Raw genomic sequence first — 25898 nt, 5'->3', positions numbered from 1 at the left:
TGAGATTACTTCCCACATATGCCAGTCTCCCCCAGTCCCATGACATCTTCTTTTGTTCTTGGGAGAGGCAATGCTAATCCCAGCAAGGTGTTTGAGCCACAGCCTTTCAAGTGTAATTTGAAACCGCCCCTCTCCCATCAATCCTGGCTGATGTTTTTGTGCCCAGATTCTAATCAACAGGAAGATAGGCCTTTCTTTGTGTTGTGTTCTGTTTCTTGTATTCAATAAGAAGAGGAGACTGGCTGCTAGATCAGCCCAGTGGCCCATCTAGTCTAACATCCTGTTCACACAAAACCAGCCTGATCCCTCCTCTGGGAAAACCCATAACAGAGGCAAGCCTCAAAATGGTACTAAAAATATGTGAATTGCCCCTGAATTGCTCCTTATTTATTGAGCTTTTGTTTCTTGCAAGTGAGTTGTCAAATTGCTTGTTTTACAATATATCCCTCCTAATTCAGCACTTGCTTTATTATCACAAGATTTGGCCCCAAACTCCATCCTTCCTGTTCAAAGCAGCTAGACTAGTTATTGCCCAACGATGGAAGGAAACATCTAATATACCAATAGAGGCTTGGGTTAACAATATCTGGAGTATTACTCTATCAGAACGCCTCGCATACCATCGGTGACTAATCAAGGGCATCTCAAAAAAAGATACCTTTGATACAGTCTGGTATCCCCTTTTCTCTTTTATTGAAGAACAAGATATTTTAATGCCATCATCATCATCACAGAGGTGTCTGTGAGGGGGATATATTCATTGAAAATGTTAGCTTTTCTTTTCTTTTTTAAAAAAAGGAACCTATCTGTTTGTTAACCCTAGCACTAGAGGTACCGGTAATTCTCTCAATATCCCTGCCACTCTGTAGACTTTCTTAATAATAATAATAATAGTAGTAGTAGTAGTAGTAATAATAATAATAATAATAATAATTTATTATTATTATTATTATTATTATTATTATTATTATTATGCCACCACCTGATTGGGCTGCCCGGAGCATAGCTGTCAACTTACAGATTTGAAAATAAGGGACCTGCAGCCAAAATAAGGGACCTGCAGCCTCACCTGTTCCAGGCACTCCAGTCTTCCTGTCCTCCTGCAGTCTGGTCAAACTCATGCTGGTAGCTTCGAGAACACTGTCCAACCAACTTTGTAACCAGAGGTTCAACTGAATAGAATCTGAATCACATGCACCACAAGGCCTATGCAGCCTCAACTTAAGATGGCTCCCCGGCCTGGCTTTGCACTGCAAAGTTTGCAGCAGCACGTGCAACAAAATGGCGTCCAGCATTCAAAAAACCCCTCAGCTTGCATTAACTAGCCACACACAAGGCATGCAAGCGCCACCCCCCAGTCGTTCTTAGACTTCTTATTGGGTGAGCAACACAGCCAAGCAACACAGTTGCTGGTCGGGAGGGAGGGAGGGAGGGAGAGGAGCTGCTTCCTTTGAAATTTAAGGGACATCATTTAAGGGACATTTAAGGGACATCCATCAATAAGGGACAGCAGCGGGACATGGCGCTGGAATGACCCACAAATTTAGACTTGTTTTTTTTTTGGGGGGGGGAGATTGCCCAGGATTTTAACTGATTTTATATCTACCGCTTTTTGTATTTTTACTGTTGCTACAATAACTGCTTTTGTTTCTGATAAAAAATTTTTTCCCTTCCAGTAGCACCTTAGAGACCAACTAAGTTTGTTATTGGTATGAGCTTTCGTGTGCATGCACACTTCTTTCTGATGTTTCTGATCTGTTTTTATATTTGTTTTATGGTTCTCTTTTGTAGGCTATCTTGGATATCTAGATTAATAAAATTATTGGTTTGTTTTTTTTTTTAAATGCTTGTTTCATTCTGTTATCCATTTTCATGATAGCAAAATTACACTATTTACCTCCAATGAAAAGGAAAGGAAAGGGAGGGAGGGAGGGAGGGAGGGAGGGAGGGAGGGAGGGAGGGAGAGAGAGAATAGTAAAGCAAAATTAAATAAAGAACAATTACAGAGGTGCCCCGCAAGACGAATGCCTCGCAAGACGGAAAACTTGCTAGACGAAAGAGTTTTCCGTTTTGGAGGTGCTTCGCAAAACGAATTTCCTATGGGCTTGCTTCACAAGACGAAAATGTCTTGCGAGTTCCTGCGGGTTTTTTTCCCTCCCCCCCTTTTTCTAAGCCGCTAAGCCGCTTATCAGCTGATCTGATAAGCTGCTAAAAGCCGCTAATAGCGCTAATCTGCTAATCCGTCAATGGGCTTGCTTTGCAAGACGAAAAAACCGCTAGACGAAGAGAATCACGGAACGGATTCTTTTCGTCTTGCGAGGCACCACTGTAATGGGGAATTCAGTATTGATCTCTTAGCTGTACAGACTCAGGAAGCTAAAAAGCAAACAAACCACAACAGCACAACTTACAAGCAGGAGGCTTTTGATTAGCATTATAAGGCACCGTTATTGAAAGGAACTTACTTTTGACTAGGTATTATAATAAGAACTTGTCTATGAGAAACAGTATTCTTAGTTAAGATTAGTGTTGCGTTTATATCCCGCCTTGCCTTCAAGCAGCTCCAAGTGGCATGTTATTCTCACAACAACACTGTGACGTAGCTTAGGCTAAGAGGCAATGATTGATCCAAATTTGAACCCAGGACTGCCCAATTCCTAGTCCAACACTCTAACCACTCCACCACACTTCCTCTTCTAGTTAATTCCACATCTAGCAGGAAAGGAAATGCCTTTGCTGTGCTAAAGAGGTCCAGTGCAGAACCAACCTAACAGCACCTATAACAGCTGATTTTTCATCTAGGCTGTAAACCTGACTTTACAGAAGTGATGTTACACACACACACACACACCAGTGAGTTGTGATTAGAGCCATTTGGCAATGCCTAACAGCCATCTTTCACATTCCTTGCAGTTAAACAACAGGCCTGCCAAGTGCTGAAAATTATAAATATTTATTGAAGGTGAGGGATGGAGGAAATGGATTAAGCTCCCAGATATTCTCAGAAAAAAGTACTGTATGTTTGTTATAGATTTCACAATGATTAAATAATGCACACACACAAAATTCAAAGTTAAATTTTCATAATCCACTAGAGCAAAAAATGTTTCTTACTGTGTATCACTGGGCCTATTTTGTACAAGTTATTTTGTGAATTCATTGCCAAGATGATTTTTGACTTTTATACATATCATCCACAGCCAGACTACAAATTCACCATCACTAATACAACCTCACTGTGCACACATAAAATCATAAAATTGAAGAGTTGGAAGGGTTCCCGAGGGTCATCTAGTCCAACCCCTTGCAATGCAGGAATTTCAACATGTGGTCCCCCATCCAATGCTTAGCTTTGCAAATGTACTAGCAGCTTTATGTACAGTTTTATGTACAAGTGCACCTTGGGCTGCAGTCTTGGAATCCTGATGCACCATTTTTATAGAATCATAGAATCATAGAGTTGGAAGAGACCACAAGGGCCATCAAGTCCAACCCCCTGCCAAGCAGGAAACACCATCAGAGCACTCCTGACATATGGTTGTCAAGCCTCTGCTTAAAGACCTCCAAAGTAGGAGACTCCACCACACTCCTTGGCAGCAAATTCCACTGTCGAACAGCTCTTACTGTCAGGAAGTTCTTCCTAATGTTTAGGTGGAATCTTCTTTCTTGTAGTTTGGATCCATTGCTCCGTGTCCGCTTCTCCGGAGCAGCAGAAAACAACCTTTCTCCCTCCTCTATGTGACATCCTTTTATATATTTAAACATGGCTATCATATCACCCCTTAACCTCCTCTTCTCCAGGCTAAACATGCCCAGCTCCCTTAGCCGTTCCTCATAAGGCATCGTTTCCAGGCCTTTGACCATTTTGGTTGCCCTCCTCTGGACACGTTCCAGTTTGTCAGTGTCCTTCTTGAATTGTGGTGCCCAGAACTGGACACAGTACTCCAGGTGTGGTCTGACCAGAGCAGAATACAGTGGCACTATTACTTCCCTTGATCTAGATGCTATACTCCTATTGATGCAGCCCAGAATTGCATTGGCTTTTTTAGCTGCCGCGTCACACTGTTGGCTCATGTCAAGTTTGTGGTCAACCAAGACTCCTAGATCCTTTTCACATGTACTTTTATTTGCTGATTCTGGAGGAACTACACAGCCAGATGTGCAAGATGATTATTTCACTGCATTTGGAAGAATGCAACCTTTTAAAAATAGATATATTCTTTATTAGATCATTAAAGCATTGACAACCAAAATTCCAACTACTGACATAAAAAGTAACTATTAACATTACAGCAAATTAAAGACAGCACAGGGTAGTACATTAAGTTTATTATTCCAGAACATTACACAAAAAAATGCCCATCTTTCCATAAACTTATTGGATTGATTTGCATGTTTTCTCTTATAGTAGGTTGTACATTTTATGGTAGAGCATGTACTTTTAAGTCAAAAATCATTAAAACAGCAGTAATCTTCAACTTCAGTCAACAAAACAGTTCAAAGAAAAATAAACTACATGGAAAAAACCCCCAAACTTTCTCAACACCATAATCGATGTGCATTTACAAATATTTACCATTTATGAGGTTCATCTTATTATACACAATCTTTTGTTTGAAAAAATACATTTCCCATTGACATCAGTGGGAATTCATCATGTTCACCAATTGCTGGATATATTCAATTTGCTTTTTTTTTTTAATTACAAAAACATTATTAGTATCGTATTGCTCCATGTGTAGCAACTAATGAAGTTTCACAGAAACCACTAACTTAAGAACCAAAGCTTACCAAAAGAAAGGGCAACATTTGGAACCGGACATAGAGCTATGAGCAAGTTGTTGAACAAAGAGGTAAAGTGCAGGTCTTGGTGTGCAGAGAGGGAGAGGAGGGGAAATCTCAAAGTGGAATCACTGTACACAGTATCTTCTAGCTAACTTTTGTCTATCATTAAACAGATCTGGCAGGTGTTTGTATTCCCTCGCCCCCCCAAAAAACCTGTTTGACTTGCAGAAAACAAAAGAAAGCTGTTTCCACTACATGGGAAATGAGCTCTCTTAAAAAATTATTGCCCAACAGGAGTCTTCTTGAAACTTCTCCCTCCCCACCCTCTCTCTCACACACACAGAGCAGGAAAAAGTGATACCAGCTGATTGACAGGCAGACCAAGATTGGCCCATAGGCTGGAGGTTTCCCATCCCTGTGCTGGGTCCAATCAAAAAGATCCATAAATATAGGATGTCAGAGCAATGGATGCAATTCAGCCCCAACCTCAAACGATTTTAGCACAATGAACTTTGGACTGGATTGTGGCAGATGCTAGGTAGATTTTAGGTTTCACTCATTAAATAGGAAGGAAGGAAGAAAAGAAAGAAAGATTCATGATGCAAAGGAAATTGCACCTGTTGAATTGAACTGCGGTCTACAAAAGCTTGTGCCGTATTAAATGTCTTCATCTTGGAGATGGTACAAGAGGTTTGTACACATGTTTGTTTGTTTGTTTACATAATACTGTATCGAGAGCTTTCACCAAAAATTCAGTGTACAGAATTATGGGGGAGCAGTTTTCACTCAGCCCTGGTGAAATGCCCAGCTCCATTTGTCCGGTTCCAGATTCATCTGTGCATTTCTTATACACACTCAAAACAACCTCCATAAACCTTGATTGCATCGATAAACAAAGCATTGTGGCTTTGCTGAAATTACATCCTCAGATCAAGGGTGGCTTTGTTTTCCCCAGGGTAACACCAGAGATAAAACGCAGGTGCTCTGCCAATGAGATACAGAAGCCCTCCCTCTGTAGGGGACCAGTTTGAATTTTTGCATGGCAATAATCTGTGCCTGCTCCGTGGACCACTTGCTCCATGGACCACCATCCATTAAGGAGCATCTTCTCCTGCACTTGATATTTTGAGAGCAAGGTCATTTAAGGCAGGGGAGAAGACCTCAGAGCTTCTCTATCTTGACACATATGGCTTGGGGAAATAGAGCCAGCCTTTCCCATCTATAATCTTCAGTGTTCTTCCATTACAATTTTTCTGAGGACATGAATCCAGCAAAGCCCAAGCCTTCACAGGTTCAAAGACTTTTACTGTCTATTCTCAAGCTGTTCTTTCGCCAACAGCCTGGCAGAAATGGCACTCCAGGTTTCTTGAAGTCCATCGAGGCATCTGCGGGCTTCAGATCATCAAGTATACAAAGCCTGAAACACATCTGCTTCCTGGTGTGCTTAAGTGTCCTGTTTACATTGCACTTTCATGGGAACGGTCGAGGAAACTTGGAAAAGAAACCATTGGTGGCTCCACATCTTCTCCTTGCAAATACAGAAGGGTGATTTCATCTAGTTCAGAGAGCAAGCCGTAATCCTGGGCAAAGTGAAAGTATTCAATCAGTCTCATTTCCTAACACGGACAAGAGCTATGCATAAGCCAGGCTTCCACAGAATCTCAGCAAAGCTGTATTGACGGAAGAATCTGCATTTCCTAAGGATATTAGCTTTAATTTAAAAACAAAACAAAAAGGAAGGGCATTTCTACTTTTGAAGGTTGCAATGATATACGAGGCAGGGGGCAGGTACTGACTAATGAAACCCCCAAAGCCCCAGGGGCTGCTGAAGAAGACTCTCAGGGGGCAAAGGTGGGACTTCAGTGTCCCCTACAGCCTACTGCCAAGGCTGGGTTCTGCAAGTCTGCAACAGTAGCTGGCTATGCCAAGTACAGATTGCCTGGTGCTTTGTAATGCCATGTATTCACCTTCTCTCCTGCCCTCAATCCCCAGAGTTATTTTGCAACTTCATTAGTGTGATCTGGGCTTAAAAAAAATAACAATGAGGCAATGTGTGTCTGTTTCATTTAATTAAAGGATACAAATTTTTGCATTTTCCCCCTAACTGTAAGTTTTTAAGCTCTGTTTAAAGTTTTTTTTAAAACTGTTGCAACCAAGCATGGGAACTTAGATACAGTGGTACCTCGGGTTAAGAACTTAATTCGTTCCGGAGGTCTGTGCTTAACCTGAAACTGTTTTTAACCTGAGGTACCACTTTAGCTAATGGGGCTTCCCGCTGCTGCCACCACGCTGCCAGAGCACGATTTCTGTTCTCATCCTGAAGCAAAGTTCTTAACCCGAGGTACTATTTCTGGGTTAGTGGAGTCTGTAACCTGAAGTGTATGTAACCTGAAGCGTCTGTAACCCGAGGTACCATTGTAGTAGTAGTAGTAGTAATAATAATAGTAATAATAATAATAATAATAATAATAATAATAATAATACAGTAATAATAATAATAATAATAATAATAATAATAATACAGTTATACCTCGGGTTACAGACGCTTCAGGTTGTGTTTTTTTGGGTTACGGACGCGCCAAAAGCCGGAAGTACCGGAATGGGTTTCTTCCGGGTTTCAAAGGTTGCGCATGCGCAGAAGGACTAAATTGCACTTTGCACATGCACAGAAGCGCTGAATCGCAACCCGCGCGTGCGCAGACCTGGTGCTGTGGGTTGCGAACGTGCCTCCCGCACAGAATTAGGTTCTCCTTTAAATGATGCAGACTGGAACTGAATTTCTCCCACATTCCTACTCCCAAGTAACAACAACAACTGATTATTTATGCCCCGCCCATCTGGCTGGTTTTATGACTGAATGCTTCATTCTCTTTCCTTTCTGTCTGTCATCCATAATACTTAAGGACCACACACACAAAAACTGGCAAAGCAACCAATCCTCTTGCAGTCTCCCTGCCACCCTTTTCACCAACCCAATAGAATTACCTGCTGCCTTTGGGACCTGTGAGTTTGGAAAAAACACATCAGTTCACTATTTTGCTGGACTTTTGCAAAATAATTTGAAACTCGACTTGATGAGTTTGTTCCCTAGGAAAAGAATAAGAGGGTAGTCATAGTCCCCTGGTTTGGATACAGCTTTTGCGTAGACATTATGCTCAGAGGAGATCCCAGCAAAACATGTCAACGAAAGAACATACATGTATCAAGAAGACTACGGTATCTCTGGAACCAAGAGCAATTTAATACATGGGTTCCTAGCAGAGTGGCAGTGTGTCCTGCTTTAGGAGAATAGCTGCTTTAAATGCGCATTTTACATCTGACTTCCTCTAGTAATGCTTTCTTTTGAAAGGTTTAATATAATTTGCTTTGTCAACTTTGCTGTGTTAAATATTCGTTCTGTACTTGATTTACTTTGCAACATTTTATTTTGAAATCTTTAAGCTACTATTTTAAGTTTCCTGTTAATTATGCTGCTTTGAATGTATATTTTATATTTGACTACCTTCAGCAATATTTTATTCCAGAGTGTTTCATTTGATGCTTTAATGTGTAGTAAACTGCTTTCAGATTTTTTTCTTAAAAATATAAAGCAATATAGAAATGAAAGGAATAGAAATAAAAACAACTTAGGTCCACTAATATTAATGGGTTTGCTCTGAGTAGAAGTTAGTTAGCTACCATCCACTATTTCCAAATTTGTATCTATGCACATGATTTACCGACACCAATTTTATGCCAGTTGGCACTCTCTTTTGTAGTACAGTCATACCCTGGAAGTCGAATGGAATCTGTTCCGAAAGTCCGTTCAACTTCCAAAATGTTCAGAAACCAATGTACAGCTTCTGATTGGCTGCAGGAAGCTCCTGCAGCCAATCAGAAGCTGTGGAAGCCCTGTCGGATGTTCAGCTTCCAAAAATAGTTCGCAAACCGGAACAGTCACTTCTGGGTTTGCGGCATTCGGGAGCAGAAAGGTTCGAGAACTAAGCTGTTCGAAAACCAAGATACGACTGTACCACAAATCCTTTTTTTAAAAAAAAAAGTGTGGAAAGCCTCTGACAGTTGGCAAAACTCTCGTTTCTGATAGGAGAAAGGATACGAGTGAGCAGAAGGGGAAAGACCTGGAAAGAAAAAGACCCTACACCCACTCCAAAACCCTTCATAAAATCAAGCTACATTTCCGTTTGAGACCAAAGCACTTACTTGCTCCCATGGGTTGGCTCCCATTTGTATCAAGCACTTGATACCACTCAGTATCTGATCCTTACGGAGGTTCAGAAGCTTCCATGTCTCAGCCGAGAGATGGCGGCTGTCCGAGTCCATCGCGAGAGCGCAGTGAGCCAAAGCCGCGCACTGTATTGGCGTTAAGCCTGTTTAGAGAGGAGCAGAAGGAGCATTAGACACTGCAGGCCAAACCAGACGTGTGCTTAGCATGTAGCATGCATTTTGCTCTCTATTCAACAATTATAGGCATGTGCCTGTCCAGTTCACAGTGGGGAAAACAACAGAGAGTGGAGGCTCGTATCATCACTTTCTCACTGTGGTTGGAACAGAGATCCCATCTCTTTCCCTGTGTGGTACTGGGAGATTGAGGGAGGGAATATCGTTGGGGGGGGAGTGAATAGATACGTCCCCCCCCATCACACACATTGCCTTCCCTGTAAACATTGGGCTCCCCCATGTCTGCAGTTAATTAAGGAAAAGCAAGATATGTGGCTGGTTTCTATGTATTAGGTCAGCCTTTCTCAACCTGTGGGTCCCCAGATGTTGTTGAACTACAACTCCCATCACCCCTAGCTAGCAAGGCCAGAGCTCAGGGATGATGGGAGTTGTGGTCCAACAACATCTGGGGACCCACAGGTTGAGAACCACTGTATTAGGTGCATGCCTTGATTGACAGATTGTATCCTAAGAGGCAGGAAGAGTTTCCTATCCTCACCAAACTTCTTCACATACCCTGATTGTCGGTTGCATCTACTTCAACGTGGATGCCAACTTCCTGACAGCTTTTCAAGACCTGCCATGGAAAAAGAGACGTGGCTACTTTAAATATCCTGACTTCAGGCTGCAGTAAGAGTGGACCAAACAGCTGCAAAAAGATCGGCATGGACAAATCTCTCAAGTGTTGGTTTCTCTCCGTTTCTCATTTTTCTAATCTTAAATTTAGGTCGCATTTCTGCAGAACATTGCGATTTTTTATAATAATAAAAAATGGTACGAATTCACCAGTATTTAGTGCAAAACTCTTATAATAAACACATTTTTGTAGGCAGTTTTGACATATATACATACATATTTCTGCAAGCAGTTTCCCCAGATACCATACATTCCCCACAATATTTTTATTAATATATGCATGTATATGCACACTTTACTTACACACACACACACACAGACATAGACATTTTCGTACACAGTCCTTGGCTGGAGAACTTCACTGCAAAATTCAGAGTGGTAGTAATTTTGAAGCATGGCTGTACTTCAGTCTGCATATTGTTTCAGGAAGTACAGTGGTACCTCAGGTTAAGTACTTAATTCGTTCCGGAGGTCCGTTCTTAACCTGAAACTGTTCTTAACCTGAAGCACCACTTTAGCTAATGGGGCCTCCTGGTGCCACCGTAGCACGATTTCTGTTCTCATCCTGAAGCAAAGTTCATAACCCACGGTACTACTTCTGGGTTAGTGGATTCTGTAACCTGAAGCACCTGTAACCTGAGGTACCACTGTACAGATTAGGTAGGTTTGGGTTTAAAGGTGACCTGGATTGAATTTCCCCCCATCCCTACCTCAAATTAATAGACATATAACCCAGCCAGGCCCCACTTTCAAATTCTACTTACTTCCAAGACTCTCAGATAACCTTTCTCAGCACAGAAGTGCAAGGGAGTCTTCCCTGAGCTGTCCCTCGCGTTTACATCAGCACCCAGAGACAGCAGGTCGCTGGCAATAAGATGATGGTTCTTTTGAGCTGCTATGTGCAATGCAGTCTTCGAAGGATTTAAAAAAAGATGGGGAAGGAGGGATAGAAATTTTGAGCAATTCACAAGTGAGAGTAGCACCTTGTCACTGTGTTGTTAATATCACAACTGCTGCAATTTAGCAAGCAATAATCTTTACATCCATGCAAAGGGAAGAGGACCTGTCGCGCACCCCCCCACCCCGCCCTTCCAGGATGCTGCTAGACTACAATTCCCATCCCACTTCTGATCACTGGCCATGCTGATTGGGGCTGACTGGAGTTGAAATCCTAGCATATTTTGACAGCCACAGATTCCTCCTCTCTGCTTGAGGCTGTATGAGGTTTCCTACCACTGGTAGAGAAACAAGTGCAAGAGCAGTTTCAAAAGCTGGCTTTCAGTTAACGTGAATTAGCGTTAGGGAGTGTGGCCTAGAAAAAAGTAAGTCTCGCCATTCTATTTCCCCTTATGGGCTCCCTCCCCTTGCACCTTAAGATACTTATCATTCACAGACAAGTGAAAACTCTCTTATTCTGTTGACCTTTTGGGGGATTAGTGGACAAATGGTTTCTGCATTTTTTTTAAATGCAGCTTGCAACTTTTCATTAACTTTTTGCTCTGTTTCATGTGGTCCATTTCTATAAAATTACCAACAGCTGCCCTGCAAACAGCCTTCTGCTAAAAAGTGGCTCGTACCTGTTTCGCTGCGTTCTTCCCATCAAGTCTGTTGAGATGTGCAAACCTCCTTGCCAGCGCATATGCCAGTGCCCTTTTCCCCTGAGAAACAGCATTGTGAAGAAGCCTGGGCAGAAGGGGAGAGAAAACAAGAGGAGTTTTGGTTTGGTTTCAGAAATGCCACAGGTGGTTCCAGGCTCCCCAAGTGTCCCTATTTTCCAAGGACAGTCCTGGATATACAGAAGCTGTCCCGGTTTCTGATTTGATCCTGGAATGTCCCTCTTTTCCTTAGGAAGTCCCTATTTTTTTAGTTGGGATTCTTGTTGTCTCCCAATTCTACGCTATTAGAGTTCTGGCAGCCACTGTCGCATACTGAAAGAGTGTTTGGTCTTCCTTTTTTATTTCCCCTCCAATTATCCCCAGCAAAAAGGCTTCAGGTCTTTTTATAAAGGTATATTTAAGGATTTTTTTTAGTTCGTTGTAAATTGATTCCCAAAATTTTTTAATAGGCTCGCACAACCACCACATATGATAGAACTCGCCCTCCTTGTTTTTGCATTTCCAACATAGTTTATCACCAGTTTTATATATTTTTCCCAATTTTACGGGCGTTACATACCACCTGTACAACTATAAATGAATGGCAATCTAAACTACTTGACTATTTAGAATTGGCAAAAATGACACAGAAAATAAGAAATCAAAAAGATACAAAGTTTAATAAAGATTGGAATAAATTCATGGTGTACATGGAAACAGAGGTTAAAAAAACTTAAAGCACAGTAGGCGTGATATAACACTTGTGATGAAAAAAATTCTCTTTAGGAAAAGAAACTGCAGATAGAAAAATTTCTATAATACACTCCGAAACCGAGATGAAAAGAAGTCAGTAAATGTTTTGTGTTATGTTACCAATGTATGTGAATGTGTTGTGTATGTCCCTTTGTCTGTATGGTGTTATAAAATGAATTAAAACCAATAAAATAAAAAAAGGAAGTCCCTATTTTCATTGAAGAAATGTTGGAGGATATGAAGATATGCAACCCCAGAGCCAAGGAGACAAGTAACTATGCAACCTTTGGAAGACATCCGAAGGAAGCTGTATAGGATTTTTAAAAAATGTTTAATGTTTTATTATGTTTTTATATACAGTGGTACTTCAGGTTACATATGCTTCAGGTTACATACCCTTCAGGTTGCAGACTCCGCTAACCCAGAAACAGTGCTTCGGGTTAAGAACTTTGCTTCAGGTTGAGAACAGAAATTGTGCTCCGGCGGTGCGGCAGCAGCAGGAGGCCCCATTAGCTAAAGTGGTGCTTCAGGTTAAGAACAGTTTCAGGTTAAGAACGGACCTCCAGAACGAATTAAGTACTTAACCCGATGTACCACTGTATGTTGGAAGCTGCCGAGAGTGGCTGGGGCAATGCTGTCATATAAGCAGGGCATAAATAATAAAGTTGTTGTTGTTGAATAAGATGCCCTATTTTCATCGGAGAAATGTTGGGGAGTATGTGGTTCTGCAAAACAGAGAAACAGCAAGGAAGAAGAGGCAGCTTGAATTGAAATGAGAGCTTCTGCTGCTGGGCAAACGTCAAAAGGATATTTTCACAGGCTCATAGGAAGTTGCCTCCCACTGAGATGCCGGGGATCAAACCTAGGACCTTCTGCATGCAAAGCAGATGCTCTTCCACTGAGCTAAGGCCCAGCTACAATCCCCACCCCTGCTATTTGCAAATTTAACAAATAGTAACATAGGAAGCGGCTTTATGCTGAGTCAGCCCATTGGTCAATCTAGTTCAATACTGTCTACACTGACTGGCAACATCTCTCAAGGATTGCAGATGAGAAAACTCCTTCCTCCACATGGAGATTAATCTTGTGGGGAACTGGATTTAAGACTAGCAAAACATGAAAGCAAAATGGGGGGGGGACCCCACTCCAACCCCAGATATCTATCCAAGCCCCAATACTTTCTTCCATGGAGGTTTTTAAGGCAGAGGTTGGTTTGGTCATTTGTCATGGCTGCTTTAGTTGCGATTCTTGCACTGCAGGGGGTTGGACTAGATGACCCTCAGGGTCCCTTCCAACTCTACAATTCTTTGATTGTATGATACATAGAATCATAGATTCTATACACCGCAGCGGTATGCTGGTTCAAAGTTATTCAGTTTCCAAATAAGGGGCACCGCCTCGCTTTGACTCAGCTCTGAAAGAGGAAAGGGATTTCCCTTTATTTTAGATCTAAGATTTAGAAGCAAATATTTGAAATAGAAACATACACATTTCTACTGAAATGGCTCATAAAACGTTGCTTTGTTTTGTTCCACTTCCAGAGAATAGGCCCTCTGAGTTCTCTGGAAGTCTCCTCCCTGTTCCCTTATCAGTGACCTGACGCTGCTGGATAACCTTCTCATTCAGATTTATGGCCATCATGTTTGAAAAAAAAGGAAGGAAAGAAAATCGATGGCAGAGAAGCACCATCAGCTTCTGCCACTCCAAGAACTATGATAATGACATACAGTGGTACCTCGGGTTACAGACGCTTTAGGTTACAGACTCCGCTAACCCAGAAATAGTACCTCAGGTTAAGAACTTTGCTTCAGGATGAGAACAGAAATTGTGTGGCGGAGGTGGGAGGCCCCATTAGCTAAAGTGGTACCTCAGGTTAAGAACAGTTTCAGGTTAAGAACGGACCTCCAGAACAAATTAACAAATTTGTGGTACAGAGGTACCACTGTATTGGTAAGTTAGCAATAAGAGGAATAGTAAAATTAGTGCTGTGGCTGAGAGGATAAGCAGAGGGCTTAGTCCCCAACACATCTATAATATGGGGATAATAATACACATAAACCTGCTGGGACCAACTATATAGCAGTAAGATAGCTTCCAGGTTTTCCCAAACCCTTTTTCAAGATAGATCAGCCTTCACCAAGCTGATCTATGTTTTGGACTACAACTCCCAGGCTGGTGCTGATGGGACTTGTAGTCCAAAACATCTGGAAGGCACCAGTTTGGTAAAAGCTGGGCTATTTTATTTTTAAAATGAGGGTAAAAGGAAGAAAAACCTGGATGTGATGAAAAGTCCTCAAGGACTGTGGTTTTTAGCAGTATAGAGTGCAGGAGATATTACTCAGACTAAATTGTTAGATCGTGCTGGGTGTAGCAGGGAGTTCCAATTGCCCCAGGGGCTGCTGGGGCAAAGAAACATAGTGGAAGATCCCTTTTCACCCTTAAAAAATATAAAGGGCAGCTTCAGATCTGCCTCTGGTGCTAAGTGGAATACAAGCCATGTCCTTGTAAGGCAGAGAGCAGGAGTAAAAAACAAAGAAAAAGTGTGTGGTGGTCTGTTAGCGGTGCTGGAGATTCCTTTTAGGTGACATGCTGGTTGAAGAGTAAAAAGAAGCCAGCTGGAGTAGTATTACCTAGTGATTAAAGGGCATGCAGACACCAGAAACAAAACCCCAGCTTTAGCTGTATTATAGCACCTGCTTTGAATGCAGAAGGTTCCAGTTTCAATCCCAGGTACCTACTGGTAAAACTGGGAGAGATTTCTTTTTGAAACCCTGGACAGCCACTGCCAGACAGTGTATGCAATATTCAGCTAGATCAGGGGTAGGCAACCTAAGGCTCGGGGGCTGGATGAGGCCCAGTCGCCTTCTCAATCTGGCCAGCGGGTGGTCCGGGAATCAGCGTGTTTTTACATGAGTAGTAGAATGTGTCCTTTTATTTAAAATGCATCTCTGGGTTATTTGTGGGGCCTGCCTGGTGTTTTTACATGAGTTGAATGTGTGCTTTTATTTAAAATGCATCTCTGGGTTATTTGTGGGGCATAGGAATCCATTCATTTCCTCCCACAAAATATAGTCCGGCCCACCACATGGTCTGAGGGACGGTGGACCAGCCCACTGCTGAAAAAGGTTGCTGGCCCCTGAGCTAGATGGACGTAGTGGCCCGCCTCTAGAAGGCAGCTTCCTTTTTAAATTAGCCTTTTATTCCAGCCCATGAGGACTAGAATCTTCCTTTGTTTTTATGGGAAGAGATCTAACTCAGTGGCAAAGCACCTGCTTTGTGTACAGATGGTATCTCTCAGTAGGGGTGGGAGAGAACCCTGTCTGAAATTCTGGAGAGTCACTGCCAGTCAGTGTAGACAATGCTGAGCTAGACAGACCTATGGACTTACAAGTTTCCTATGATATATCTAGGGACGCGGGTGGCACTGTGGGTTAAACCACAGAGCCTAGGACTTGCCGATCAGAAGGTTGGCGGTTCGAATCCCCGCGACAGGGTGAGCTCCTGTTGCTCAGTCCCTGCTCCTGCCAACCTAGCAGTTCAAAAGAATGTCAAAGTGCAAGTAGATAAATAGGTACCGCTCCGGCGGGAAGGTAACGGCGTTTCCGTGCGCTGCTCTGGTTCGCCAGAAGCGGCTTAGTCATGCTGACCACATGACCAGGAAACTCTACGCCGGCTCCCTCGGCCAGTAAAGCGAGATGAGTGCCGAAACCCCAGAGTCAGCCACGACTGAATCTAATGGTCAGGGGTCCCTTTACCTTTATGATATATCTATAAGAAAGCCATTGTCCTCCAGATCCACAATCCCTTCCTTGGATGGTTTAAAACTTGAGATTTTAGGACTTCCGGGTTGGCGCCATCGACAATGGCGGACTCCCTCTGAGTCTCTGAGGGACCAGCTCCGCGGGATCGGGTCTGACCGCTGCGGCGAAGCGGGGGCCCTTTAAAAATCACAGGCGGCTGAAGCCTGTGAACGTGGGGACTCGGCGGGCACCTTTTGTGCCCCCCAAAATTGCGAAAGGAACCCTTTTAAGGGCTCCGGAGCGAGACAGGGTGAGCGGCGCGGTGCTGAGAGTCGACTGCTTCTTCCGCGGAGTGAAGCCGCATAGCCGTTATCAGAGAGTGCTGACTTCTTCCTGGGACAATTTGACTTTGAAAGCAACTACCCGTGAGTAGGATTAAATTGGATTTAAAGGGAAAAACAAGTAAATTCAGCACCAAAGCGGGAAGGTATAAACAGGAAGTCTGCCTTCCTTTCTTGTAAATAGATCAAAGCAAAGAGACTGTAAGCGGAAACTCTGAAAGACGCTTGAAAAAAGATTTAAATCTCAACATCAGGAAAGCAATCTCCCCTCTGGATTGCAGGAGAGGAGGGGGGAAAGGTTTGAACTGTATTTATCTGCAAAAAAAGGGGGGAAAGGAAGATAAAATCCACCGCCTAAAACCTGGGAACGGACTGTCCCGAGATAAGGAATGCCGCTCTGTGGAAAGCCTATCGGTAAGCAGAGGACTTTTGACAGTTAACTCTGCAAAAGAGATACAGTGTTTCTGAACCTCTCCTGGTTTTAAAGTAACTGATTAAGTGCAACTGAAACTGTTGTTTTTATGTGAACTGGGGGACCTATAAGGACTATTTTCCTTTTTTTAAAGTTGCAAGCTTTGGCTGTTACTGTGTCCCCCTAGAGGAGTCTTGACATTGTTACAATAACAACTGGGCTAGAGGAATTTTCTATTTCAAAACAAATTCCAGCCGTGGGATCGACCTTGGACTCTCATGAGAGTGTTATAGCAGATGGAATAGGAAAGTTAGAGTTGACGCAGGAAAAAACTACTAGGTCTGGCCTATGGAGGCATATAATTCGGACAAGAAAATTGGTTTCCAGGTGGAAAAATCAAAATTAGAAACAGAACTGTTAGAACCCAAAACTAAGATTTTGTCAAGGATGTATAACTTGCTGTTGAAATGGAATACTCAGGATGAAACGGTGAAATCTGCTATGATTAAATGGGCACAAGATGTTGGACATAACATAATGATGGCTGACTGGGAGCAGTTATGGACCACAGGTATGAAGTTTACGGCATGTAATGCCTTAAGAGAGAATATTATGAAAATGGTATACAGGTGGTACATGACCCCAGTCAACCTTGCAAAAATGTATCATCTACCCGATAATAAATGTTGGAAATGTAAAGAAACTGAAGGTACATTCTTTCACCTTTGGTGGACGTGCCCAAGGATTAAGGCTTTCTGGGAGATGATATATAATGAATTGAAAAAGGTATTTAAATATATCTTCTTGAAGAAACCAGAGGCCTTTCTCCTAGGCATAGTCGGCCAACTGGTGCCAAAGAAAGACAGAACTTTTTTTTATGTATGCCACAACAGCAGCAAGAATACTCATTGCAAAGTATTGGAAGACACAAGATCTACCCACCCTGGAAGAATGGCAGATGAAGGTGATGGACTACATGGAATTGGTGGAAATGACTGGCAGAATCCGAGACCAGGGAGAAGAGTCGGTGGAAGAAGATTGGAAGAAATTTAAAGACTATCTACAGAAATATTGTAAAATTAATGAATGTTAGAATGATGTTGGATAGAAATTAAGTGGTTTTCGGCTGTAATACTATAAGGGAATATGAAAAATGGATTATTAATAGGTAAAAATTTAACGTTACAATATTTTAAGATTTTAAGATTAAAGATTAGCATAAACAAAGAGGGTGAGGATTTGCTGAACCAACAAACTGAACTGGAATGCAAAAAAGGGAGGCGTGAGGAGGTCCGGGAAATAAGCTAATGAAAAATAAGTAATGGAAAGAATGAGTTGTTTGTAACCATTTTTATTTTGTATTTTTATTTTGTATTTTTGTATTTTATTTTTTTCACTTTGTAATACTTTGAAAATCTTAATAAATATCTTATAAAAAAAAACCTTGAGATTTTAAGCCACGGCATTTACTAAAATTCATTACCAAATTCTTCCCTTCCCTTTCTCCCTAGTTATTGGTATTTGGCTTCAAGTTTGTTGGGGCAGGGAACTTCCCCCTTCTCACTTTTGTTTTGCACATGTTACTCTGAACATTGCAATGGACACTGGTCAGAAAGTAAACACACAGACTCACAGCAGCTTTCAGGATACATCTGTGAACCGCAATGAAATGAAACAAAGGCCATGGGGAAAAGGTAGCAAGAATCGTGGGGCGTATAACCATTCCATCACCCAAGTTACAAAGGGTTTTGTTAAAAGATGTTTTAAGTTTTTAAAGTATTGTCACCAGAAGGAGGAGATCAGGAAGAGTAGATTAAATTTAATGATTATTTAGTTAAATATGTTAAGTTAAATTAACTGAAAACAGCTTGCAGATACTTAATTGGTTTAGGATTTTATTTATGTTAAGTGATGAATTAATATGTTTAATTTCATAAAGTGAAGATTTAAGGATGTTAATGTTTAAGTTAAATTTTATAAGAATTATGATTTGGGAAACCGTTAAAAGGATATGCAATGAAATTCAACCAAGGGGAAGCGGGGAAGTCACTTAACAAAGTTAGCAAGTGTAATTTTCAATAAGGCTATGATTTATGTTTGTTTGTCTTATGTGTTTGTTTGTTTATAATACTGGGAAAACCATTTTTTTTGAAAAATAAAATAAAAAATAAAGTATTGTCAGGTGCAAAACCAAACCACTGACCAACCTGTTCCCATTTCTATCCGACATGAGCAACTTGTCCACCGTGATGCCCCTGAGCCGACTCTCCTCGCGGCAGAGCTGGAATTGGAAGAAAGAAATAGTAGGAGCCTCCTGGTCCATGGAAGACCACGCACTTGCCTTCAGGCATCCCCTGCCATGCAAGGCAGCAGTGTCCTCTTCCAAAGTCGCTGGCAAAGCCTGCCCCAGTGGGTCGTGGCAGTGAGGCCTAATCTCCTTGGCAAAGCCTTGGGAACTCTCCCCAGGATGTTCAACAGACCCATTCCTCAGCCAGCATCTTTCTTCCACGCAGGAATTCTGGAACGTGTCGATCAGATCCAGAGGTTGTTGCATCTTTCTGCACTCAAAACCATAGGAAATCTCAGCATGTGGATGAGGCAATGCGCCTGAAGCAGACAACGGCTGAAATCCGACAGACTCCCAGCTGCTTCTCAGCCAGTTGCCATCTGGTTGTGAGTTGCCGTTGGTTTCCCACCAGGGAGGCGGAAATCCCTGGGTCGCGCCATGCGGGAACTGCGTAGGCAACTGAGGCTCTAGCTTGGAGTGGCTCTTGTTCAGGTCTTCCTGAAGTACTTCGACTAGGATGTCCAAGTCCTCCGTGCTTTTTAAGGCTGTCTGAGCCTGACAGCAGTTCTTTAAAAAGAAGAGAAAGAAATGAATGTGTGAGGTCTGCGGTCTGATTTGCTTGGGAAATGCTGGCTACGGAAGAGAGAAAGTGTCCCACATACTTGCTTGTCATGCCTTTCTGAGTGAGCTCTTTTTTTCCCTGTACAGGAAGAAAAAAATATATAAATATCCATAGGTATTCACTTACCAAGACAATTAAAGCAAGGGTTTTTGCATGTAGGGTTGCCCCCTACCTACGCACACATGTTTTTCTCCTTTTTTTACCTGCTCTTCCTGAAGATCTTTTGGTATTTGCTTTTGCAGGTGTTTCCTATGGAAAGAAAAAAAATGTATTTGGGAAATTATGAACCTTGATTAGATGGATCAGCCTTAACCTAGTGCCCTCCAGAGGTTTTGGACTATAACTCCCATCAGTCCTGGCCAGCACAGTTGTAGACAGACTGCCTGAGATGTCTCACTGACTGGGGCAAAAGCTGGAAAAAATGGCAGTGACACAAGCAGGGGAACCCCTGTGATCTCAAGGTGATCCCGTCTACAAATCGAGCTTCAGTTGTAGCCAACTTTTCTCTTCCAGAGAAGTAGCCCAGAAACTCACACTTTTAGTGTGTGACTCTTAGTGGAAGGATAGATGTCAATACCGAACACAAAGTTTGATTTCCTGACCACTATCCCACCAGTACTAGAAAAGTGAACTAGGGTGTTTTCAGACAGGGTCATAATTGGTAAACGAGTTTTGACATTAAGTGGTAAATAAATTAACTGAAAGCTAATACAGTGGTACCTCTGGATGCAAACAGGATCCGTTCCAGAGCCCCGTTCGCTTCCTGAGCAGATTGCAACCTGCGTCTGAGCATGCACGAGTCGCAATTCACCACTTCTGCGCATGCGTGTTTCGTCATTTTGAGTGCGCGAGCGGCAAAACCTGGAAGTAACCTGTTACTTCCGGGTCGCCATGGAACACAACCTGAAAATGCTCAACCTGAAGCGACTTTAACCCGAGGTATGACTGTACTACAAAAACAGCAACAAGCAATAATTTAGCAAAATGAGCAAGAGCATAAAGGAAATATTACTGGCATGGAATCCTACCAGAGGTGATACCACCAGGAAGAAATAGGAATAAAAGGGCAGGAATTAGTCACCTTTTAGGAAAAATTATTACTGTATAGCATCTGAGGCACTTTTAGTGGAGAATGTGGTTGATTATTTGCAAGTATGGAAGAGTGGGAGACAGACAGGAATGACCTAGAGATGCAACAGAACCCAAGTGTTCTTGTGCAGACACCACTGAGACGAGCAGGCACTGTTTCCTCTAATGACGCTTGTACAGGAGATCTCCCCTTTGCGTTGTGTCTGCAGCTGCTAATGCTCTTTATTAAGCACACTTGACAATGTAGTGCTTGACAAAGGGCTTGTATATAACGTGACAGCAGAGGAAGCCATATAAAGGAAAAGCTGCTTTAGCACTTGTACCCCCAGAAGATTGCTGTAGCCTGTGGGAAAACATCTCCTGCAAGTTGCAAAGATCTGCTCCTGCCAACCTAGCAGTTCAAAAGCACGTCAAAGTGCAAGTAGATAAATAGGTACCACTCCAGCGGGACGGTAAATGGCGTTTCCATGCGCTGCTCTGGTTCACCAGAAGCGGCTTAGTCATGCTGGCCACATGACCCGGACGCTGTACCCGGAAGCTCCCTCGGCCAATAAAACGAGATGAATGCTGCAACCCTAGAGTCGGCCACGACTGGACCTAATGGTCAGGGGTCCCTTTACCTTTACCCCTGTTCTATGGAATGGCAAGAGGGACCCCACTATCTGCACTTTCTGGAAACAAGTGAAAACGTTTTCTTTGTTCCAACAGGCTAAATAAATGAGTCTTTGCCACAAGTGTCTATTTTGTACAGGCAGCATCCATTTGCATGGGGGGTTTCATTCCTGGCCCCCACGTGCGTTGGCAGAGCACACATAAGCCTGTTCCGCTCCTACCCCTGCCTCTTCCAGGCTTAAAAGGACCCACACGTTGGTGGTCATGCATCAACTGCACGCACCTAAAATGGTCTCCACCTGCACAGGATTGTTTTAGTTTTATTTTAAAGGTATCCACTGTTTTTAATAAATTAATGACAATGATGAAAGGAAATGGGGCAGGAAGAACATGGAGTTAATTAATTGAAGGAAGTGTGCATCTACATCTTGGGAATCATAATAATTTGGGTTGGTCCCATAGCCTAGCAAAACCAGGGAAGGTGCAAGGGGCATCTCACGCTGGGAACAGCCCAATCCTCATTATCCTCATGCTCAGGAAATGGGATGGGTATCTTACCCTGATGTCACTGGACTCTGTCCCTTTGGAGAGACGGATTTTTCTCAGCAGTTCACACACCGGCATTTTTACCCTCACGCCCACATACTGCTTCTGAGGGGCACCCACAGTCAGTGCTGAACCTGGAAAAATAAATAAATCAAAAAGTGGTGACATGCATTTACAGAGGGCCTGATCCATGCCTCTCAGCTGGTGTTCCCAAAGCAGTATATAAACACCACTGGATAAACCAATAATTTTTAAAATATATATATAAAAATTTAAATAATTAAAAAATGTTTTTTTTAAAAAAACAACAACCACCCAGAACATAAACAATAGCATCTGATGTTCTGTGAAGCTGGGAACCTTTAGCAGAGTTTTTTCCCTCCTTGCTAAAGTACAATTCCTAGGATGCTTTGGACAGAAGCCATGATGGCAAAAGGGGAATGAAAGCAATTCAGGTTTTTCAGTATAGAGAAGACCTCAGTGTTGCCCAACTATGCCCTTTGGCAGGTAATGCAATCATTTCTACTCTTGTGCGCTTGTTTGGAGGAAGGTTTTGTTTAGGAGCTGTGTATTTCAGCATACTGGCCCTGCAATATGCTTTTATTTCTCTCACCTGAGTGGGTGATTGAAATACTTTTGCTACCATAGTGGATTCCACCAGCCTTTGCATATTCACTGACAACAGGAAATTCCTTGAAATCCTGCCAATTTCAAAATGCTCGGCACTCAAAAGGCCTCCCATGAATAATGATAAGCATCTTATTAATCAAGTCTTCCTATCACTACCATCAACACTTCTAGGAACTGGTCATGGAGAACAATGTTTGGGCCCAGAGCCTGCCTGCAAAAAAAAGAGAACATTGCAATCCCAGTTTGGGGATGGGCAAATCTGTCAATGTGGGTTTCTCATTTTTCCCCAATCTTAAGTTCAGTTCTCCACATTTTCACATCAGTTTGCATTAAAAAAAAAGTTCTAATGAAAATTCACCACTATTTTAAGGTGTATTTCTCTTAATACACACTTTTTAATATCATAATCTTGCCCCAAATACACATTTTTGCAAATCAATGTTTCCTAATAGAACACATTCCTGAATTTTATCCACACCAACTGATGCATTTTTATGCCCCCAGTACCCTAAAATCTCCATTTCTGTACATATTACCTGGCTGCAGAAACACACTGCAAAAATTGGGGAAGTGCAGATTTTGAAGGATGCCTGGGCTTCAGTGTAGGTATTGCTTAGCAAAGTGCAAATTAGGTAAGTCAGCCTTGAAACTAAATGGAATCTCTCTCCCTCATCCCTATCCTAGGATCTGGGACCAAGCTCTGTTAACCTTGGGGTGGAGGTTCTGAGATTTCTCTCAGCAAAGATGCATGAGGTTCAGGTGCAACTTGCCTCTCCAGATGTCTCAATTGCAATACTAAGGCTTTCTTTTGATGTTTGGGTCCTCATTTCACAGTTATTAGCTGCACTTGTCTGTATGGGATTCAATTCTTGTTATAGCCTTGAAAAGCTCAGCAAATCACACAACTGTAAATTTGGAAGTGACACCAAAAGTCATCCAGTGACATCTGAAGTGAAAATGTTTTATGAAGAGGGGTAGCATATTGGTCAGGAGCCTGGGCTGGGAGTTCTTTCAAACCTCACCTCTCCTATCCAGCTCTCTGCAAGGCATATGCACACCCCAGAATTAAACTGGTTTAACTTCTGTATCCTCATACTATATTAGAGTGCTAGGAATTTTAGTTGCAGAGAGCTAGGAATATCTAACAGAGCATTCTCAGTCCCTCACGTCAAACTACAGTTATCAGGATTCTTTCAGGGAATCCACAATGGTTAAAGTGGTATAAAACAGATAAAAGTTTGAAAATGTGGAAACACCCTGGGTGTCCGTAAGCAAGCTACTCATTCCCACTCTCATGTCCTCTGCCAGAAATATGGGCTACCAAGGCTGACCAAACCTTTCCAGAGGGTTGGAAATAATACTGATACAGTGCATCTGAAATGCTTTGAACACTGGGCTTACATAACATATTAGGATAATGGTGCTTTCACAATCAAAATCCACTTTGAGCCTCTTTCCTGTCGTTCGTGACGCATGTGGACACCATTAACACGTGGCAGAATGCAAAACAAAGCCGCAGTCAATTTGCACGCCCCATCCGTCTAATGCAGAATGCAGATGTGCACAGTTCACTTCTGTGTTCTTCCAAAAACACTGCAGGAAATCCCCTTCACAGTGCAGGCCAATAGAGATTGCAACACACTTATATAGGAAGCCGCCTTACACTCCATAAAACCATCGGCCTGCCTAGCTCAGTACTGTTTGCACAGACTTGCAGTGGCTCTCAAGGATTTCTGGCACAGAATCTCTCTAAGCTCTCCCTGGATTTGCCAGGGACCTTTTGCATGCACAACCCCTAAGCTACGGCCCTTCCCTTATATACCAAGGGCACTTCCTATATACAGTGGACACTCAGGTTGCAAACATGATCCGTGCGGGACGCACATTCGCAACCCGTAGCGGCGCGTCTGCGCAAAGCGCGATTTAGCACTTGTGCACATGCGTGACAGCTGAAAGCCGGAAGTAACTCGTTCTGGTACTTCTGGGTTTCAGCAGGTCTGTAACCCGAAAAAAACGCAACCTGAAGCGTCTGTAACCCGAGGTAGGACTGTACTCAGGTCACTATCCCCAGGGGATTTCTCTTGCACACTAACATATATCACAAGAAGCAGGTCAGAAACCAGTCCGTTTCCTTGCCTGATGAAATGACCGCAAATCATGTTGCACGGCAGTATTCAATTATGCACAGAAAGGTTTCATCTTACCTCTCCTGGGAGGCAGCTCCTGAACCTTGGCTGGAGATGTATCCCAGGTAGTGGATTCCACACTGCTGAGTTCGGTTAATCCAGAAGCTGGTAAAGATGGGCTCTGTTGAAAATAGCTTTTGGGACTGGCTGTTTCCCCTGGCATAGGAGACCCCTGGTCCTCTGCATAGCCATAACCTTCCTTGGCACAGATATCTGGGCTGGCTGTCAATGGCTGGGTATCCGATTGAACTACTTTCACCAGTGCTTCCATCCTGCAGAAAGAAGATTACATTCCCTTGATGAGGCTCACTTTCCTACTCATTGCCAAGGGTGCATGATTCCGCATGTGAGCGCCATCACTGTCCAAACTAAACTTACTGGGAGGAATTCTGGGTGGTGACCAAGCTTAGGTTGTCTGTTCCCCTATGGTAGAAGCTGGTGGAGGCAGCATCCTCTGACTTTACTTGCTCATGAAAGCAAGAGGGGAAATATTTACAGGATAAAATCAATCTGGGTTGTAACCTGTCAGGTTCTGGAAGCCGTTTCTGGGTGTTTCAAAGCCTGTTCCCTGCCTACTTTTAAAAAAAGAAAAAGATAATTTATACCCAGGTAACTCTGGATAGACGTCAGTTGTCAGTAAGAAACCACACCCTGTTTCCCAATTAAGCTGTAGAAGCAGCTGACTGACAGATAACGTAGGCGGCAAAAGGCAGAAAAACAATGCAAAAAACGTAATTGGCAGCGGCAGGTAGCTAATATTAAACAGCTGCACAGAATGATCCTGTTAGCAGATTGCAAGGGGAAGCAAACATCTTGCACTCTGTTATACAACTCGTTCACCCCAGACTGAAACCTTGCAGTCTAAGGTACTGCTCACAGCTCACAGTCTGCTCAAGGTCCTCAAAAACTACATGCTCTGACTGCTTCCCCTCCGCAGTCTAGTGTTTCCGCTAGAGGGGAACAACCTTCCCATTCAAAAGCACAGAGAGATTCACAGCTATCAGGAGTCCCCTAGGGTTACCATGGTAACTATTCAGTAACTACTGCCTCAAGGGAAGGAACTAGGCCTCAAGTCTGCCCTCCATTTAATAAAACATTCTGCCTACAGTTCCAGTTGTCTGAATATAGGAAGGTGCCTTATACTAGCAGGCAACTGGTCATTGCCTGCACCAGTGGTAGTAACCCAGTGGTCCTGTGCCAGTCAGTGGGCAGGGATGATGGGAGGTG

The 25898-nt window shown here is 42.8% G+C and overlaps 1 protein-coding gene and 1 long non-coding RNA gene across 5 annotated transcripts; both read right to left on the bottom strand.

The window, feature by feature from the left end:
• Nucleotides 1-4200: 4200 nt before the first annotated feature.
• LOC309519824 (uncharacterized protein) lies at nt 4201-25898 on the bottom strand. Of its 4 annotated transcripts, none has more exons than XM_082201028.1 (12): nt 25842-25898; nt 24690-24943; nt 21868-21989; nt 19812-19857; nt 19649-19686; nt 18907-19553; nt 11436-11541; nt 10623-10769; nt 9739-9799; nt 8986-9152; nt 7771-7872; nt 4201-6365 (listed from the first exon to the last, which is right to left on the bottom strand). In XM_082201028.1, exons 2-12 carry the CDS (start codon nt 24940-24942, stop codon nt 6243-6245), a joined length of 1812 nt encoding a protein of 603 aa, XP_082057154.1. In that variant the 5' UTR covers nt 24943; nt 25842-25898; the 3' UTR covers nt 4201-6242. The 4 variants fall into 4 exon arrangements, with proteins under 4 accessions (XP_082057154.1, XP_082057153.1, XP_082057152.1 ...); XM_082201027.1 differs by lacking the exon at nt 25842-25898 and adding an exon at nt 25050-25261; XM_082201026.1 differs by lacking the exon at nt 25842-25898 and having other exon boundaries at nt 24690-25261.
• LOC309519880 lies at nt 12533-18877 on the bottom strand. The gene is made up of 2 exons (XR_014214045.1): nt 18143-18877; nt 12533-16030 (listed from the first exon to the last, which is right to left on the bottom strand). It is a non-coding gene; the product is annotated as an uncharacterized lncRNA (long non-coding RNA).

The sequence above is a fragment of the Podarcis vaucheri genome (genome assembly GCF_965113315.1).
Source record: "Podarcis vaucheri genome assembly, chromosome: 15".
NCBI classification, from domain to species: Eukaryota; Metazoa; Chordata; class Lepidosauria; order Squamata; family Lacertidae; genus Podarcis; species Podarcis vaucheri.
This window is presented reverse-complemented; position numbering and strand designations above follow the sequence as displayed.

What these genes read in the sequence shown, in the direction of transcription:
- LOC309519824 (XM_082201028.1), bottom strand. Translation starts at nt 24,942, where the DNA reads ATGGAAGCACTGGTGAAAGTAGTTCAATCGGATACCCAGCCATTGACA. An exon ending in CAGAAAGGCATGACAAGCAA is followed by an intron (nt 19,554 to 19,648) that starts GTATGTGGGACA and finishes TTCTTTTTAAAG; the next exon opens with AACTGCTGTCAGGCTCAGAC. An exon ending in AGATGCAACCGACAATCAGG is followed by an intron (nt 9,153 to 9,738) that starts GTATGTGAAGAA and finishes CTCTCTAAACAG; the next exon opens with GCTTAACGCCAATACAGTGC.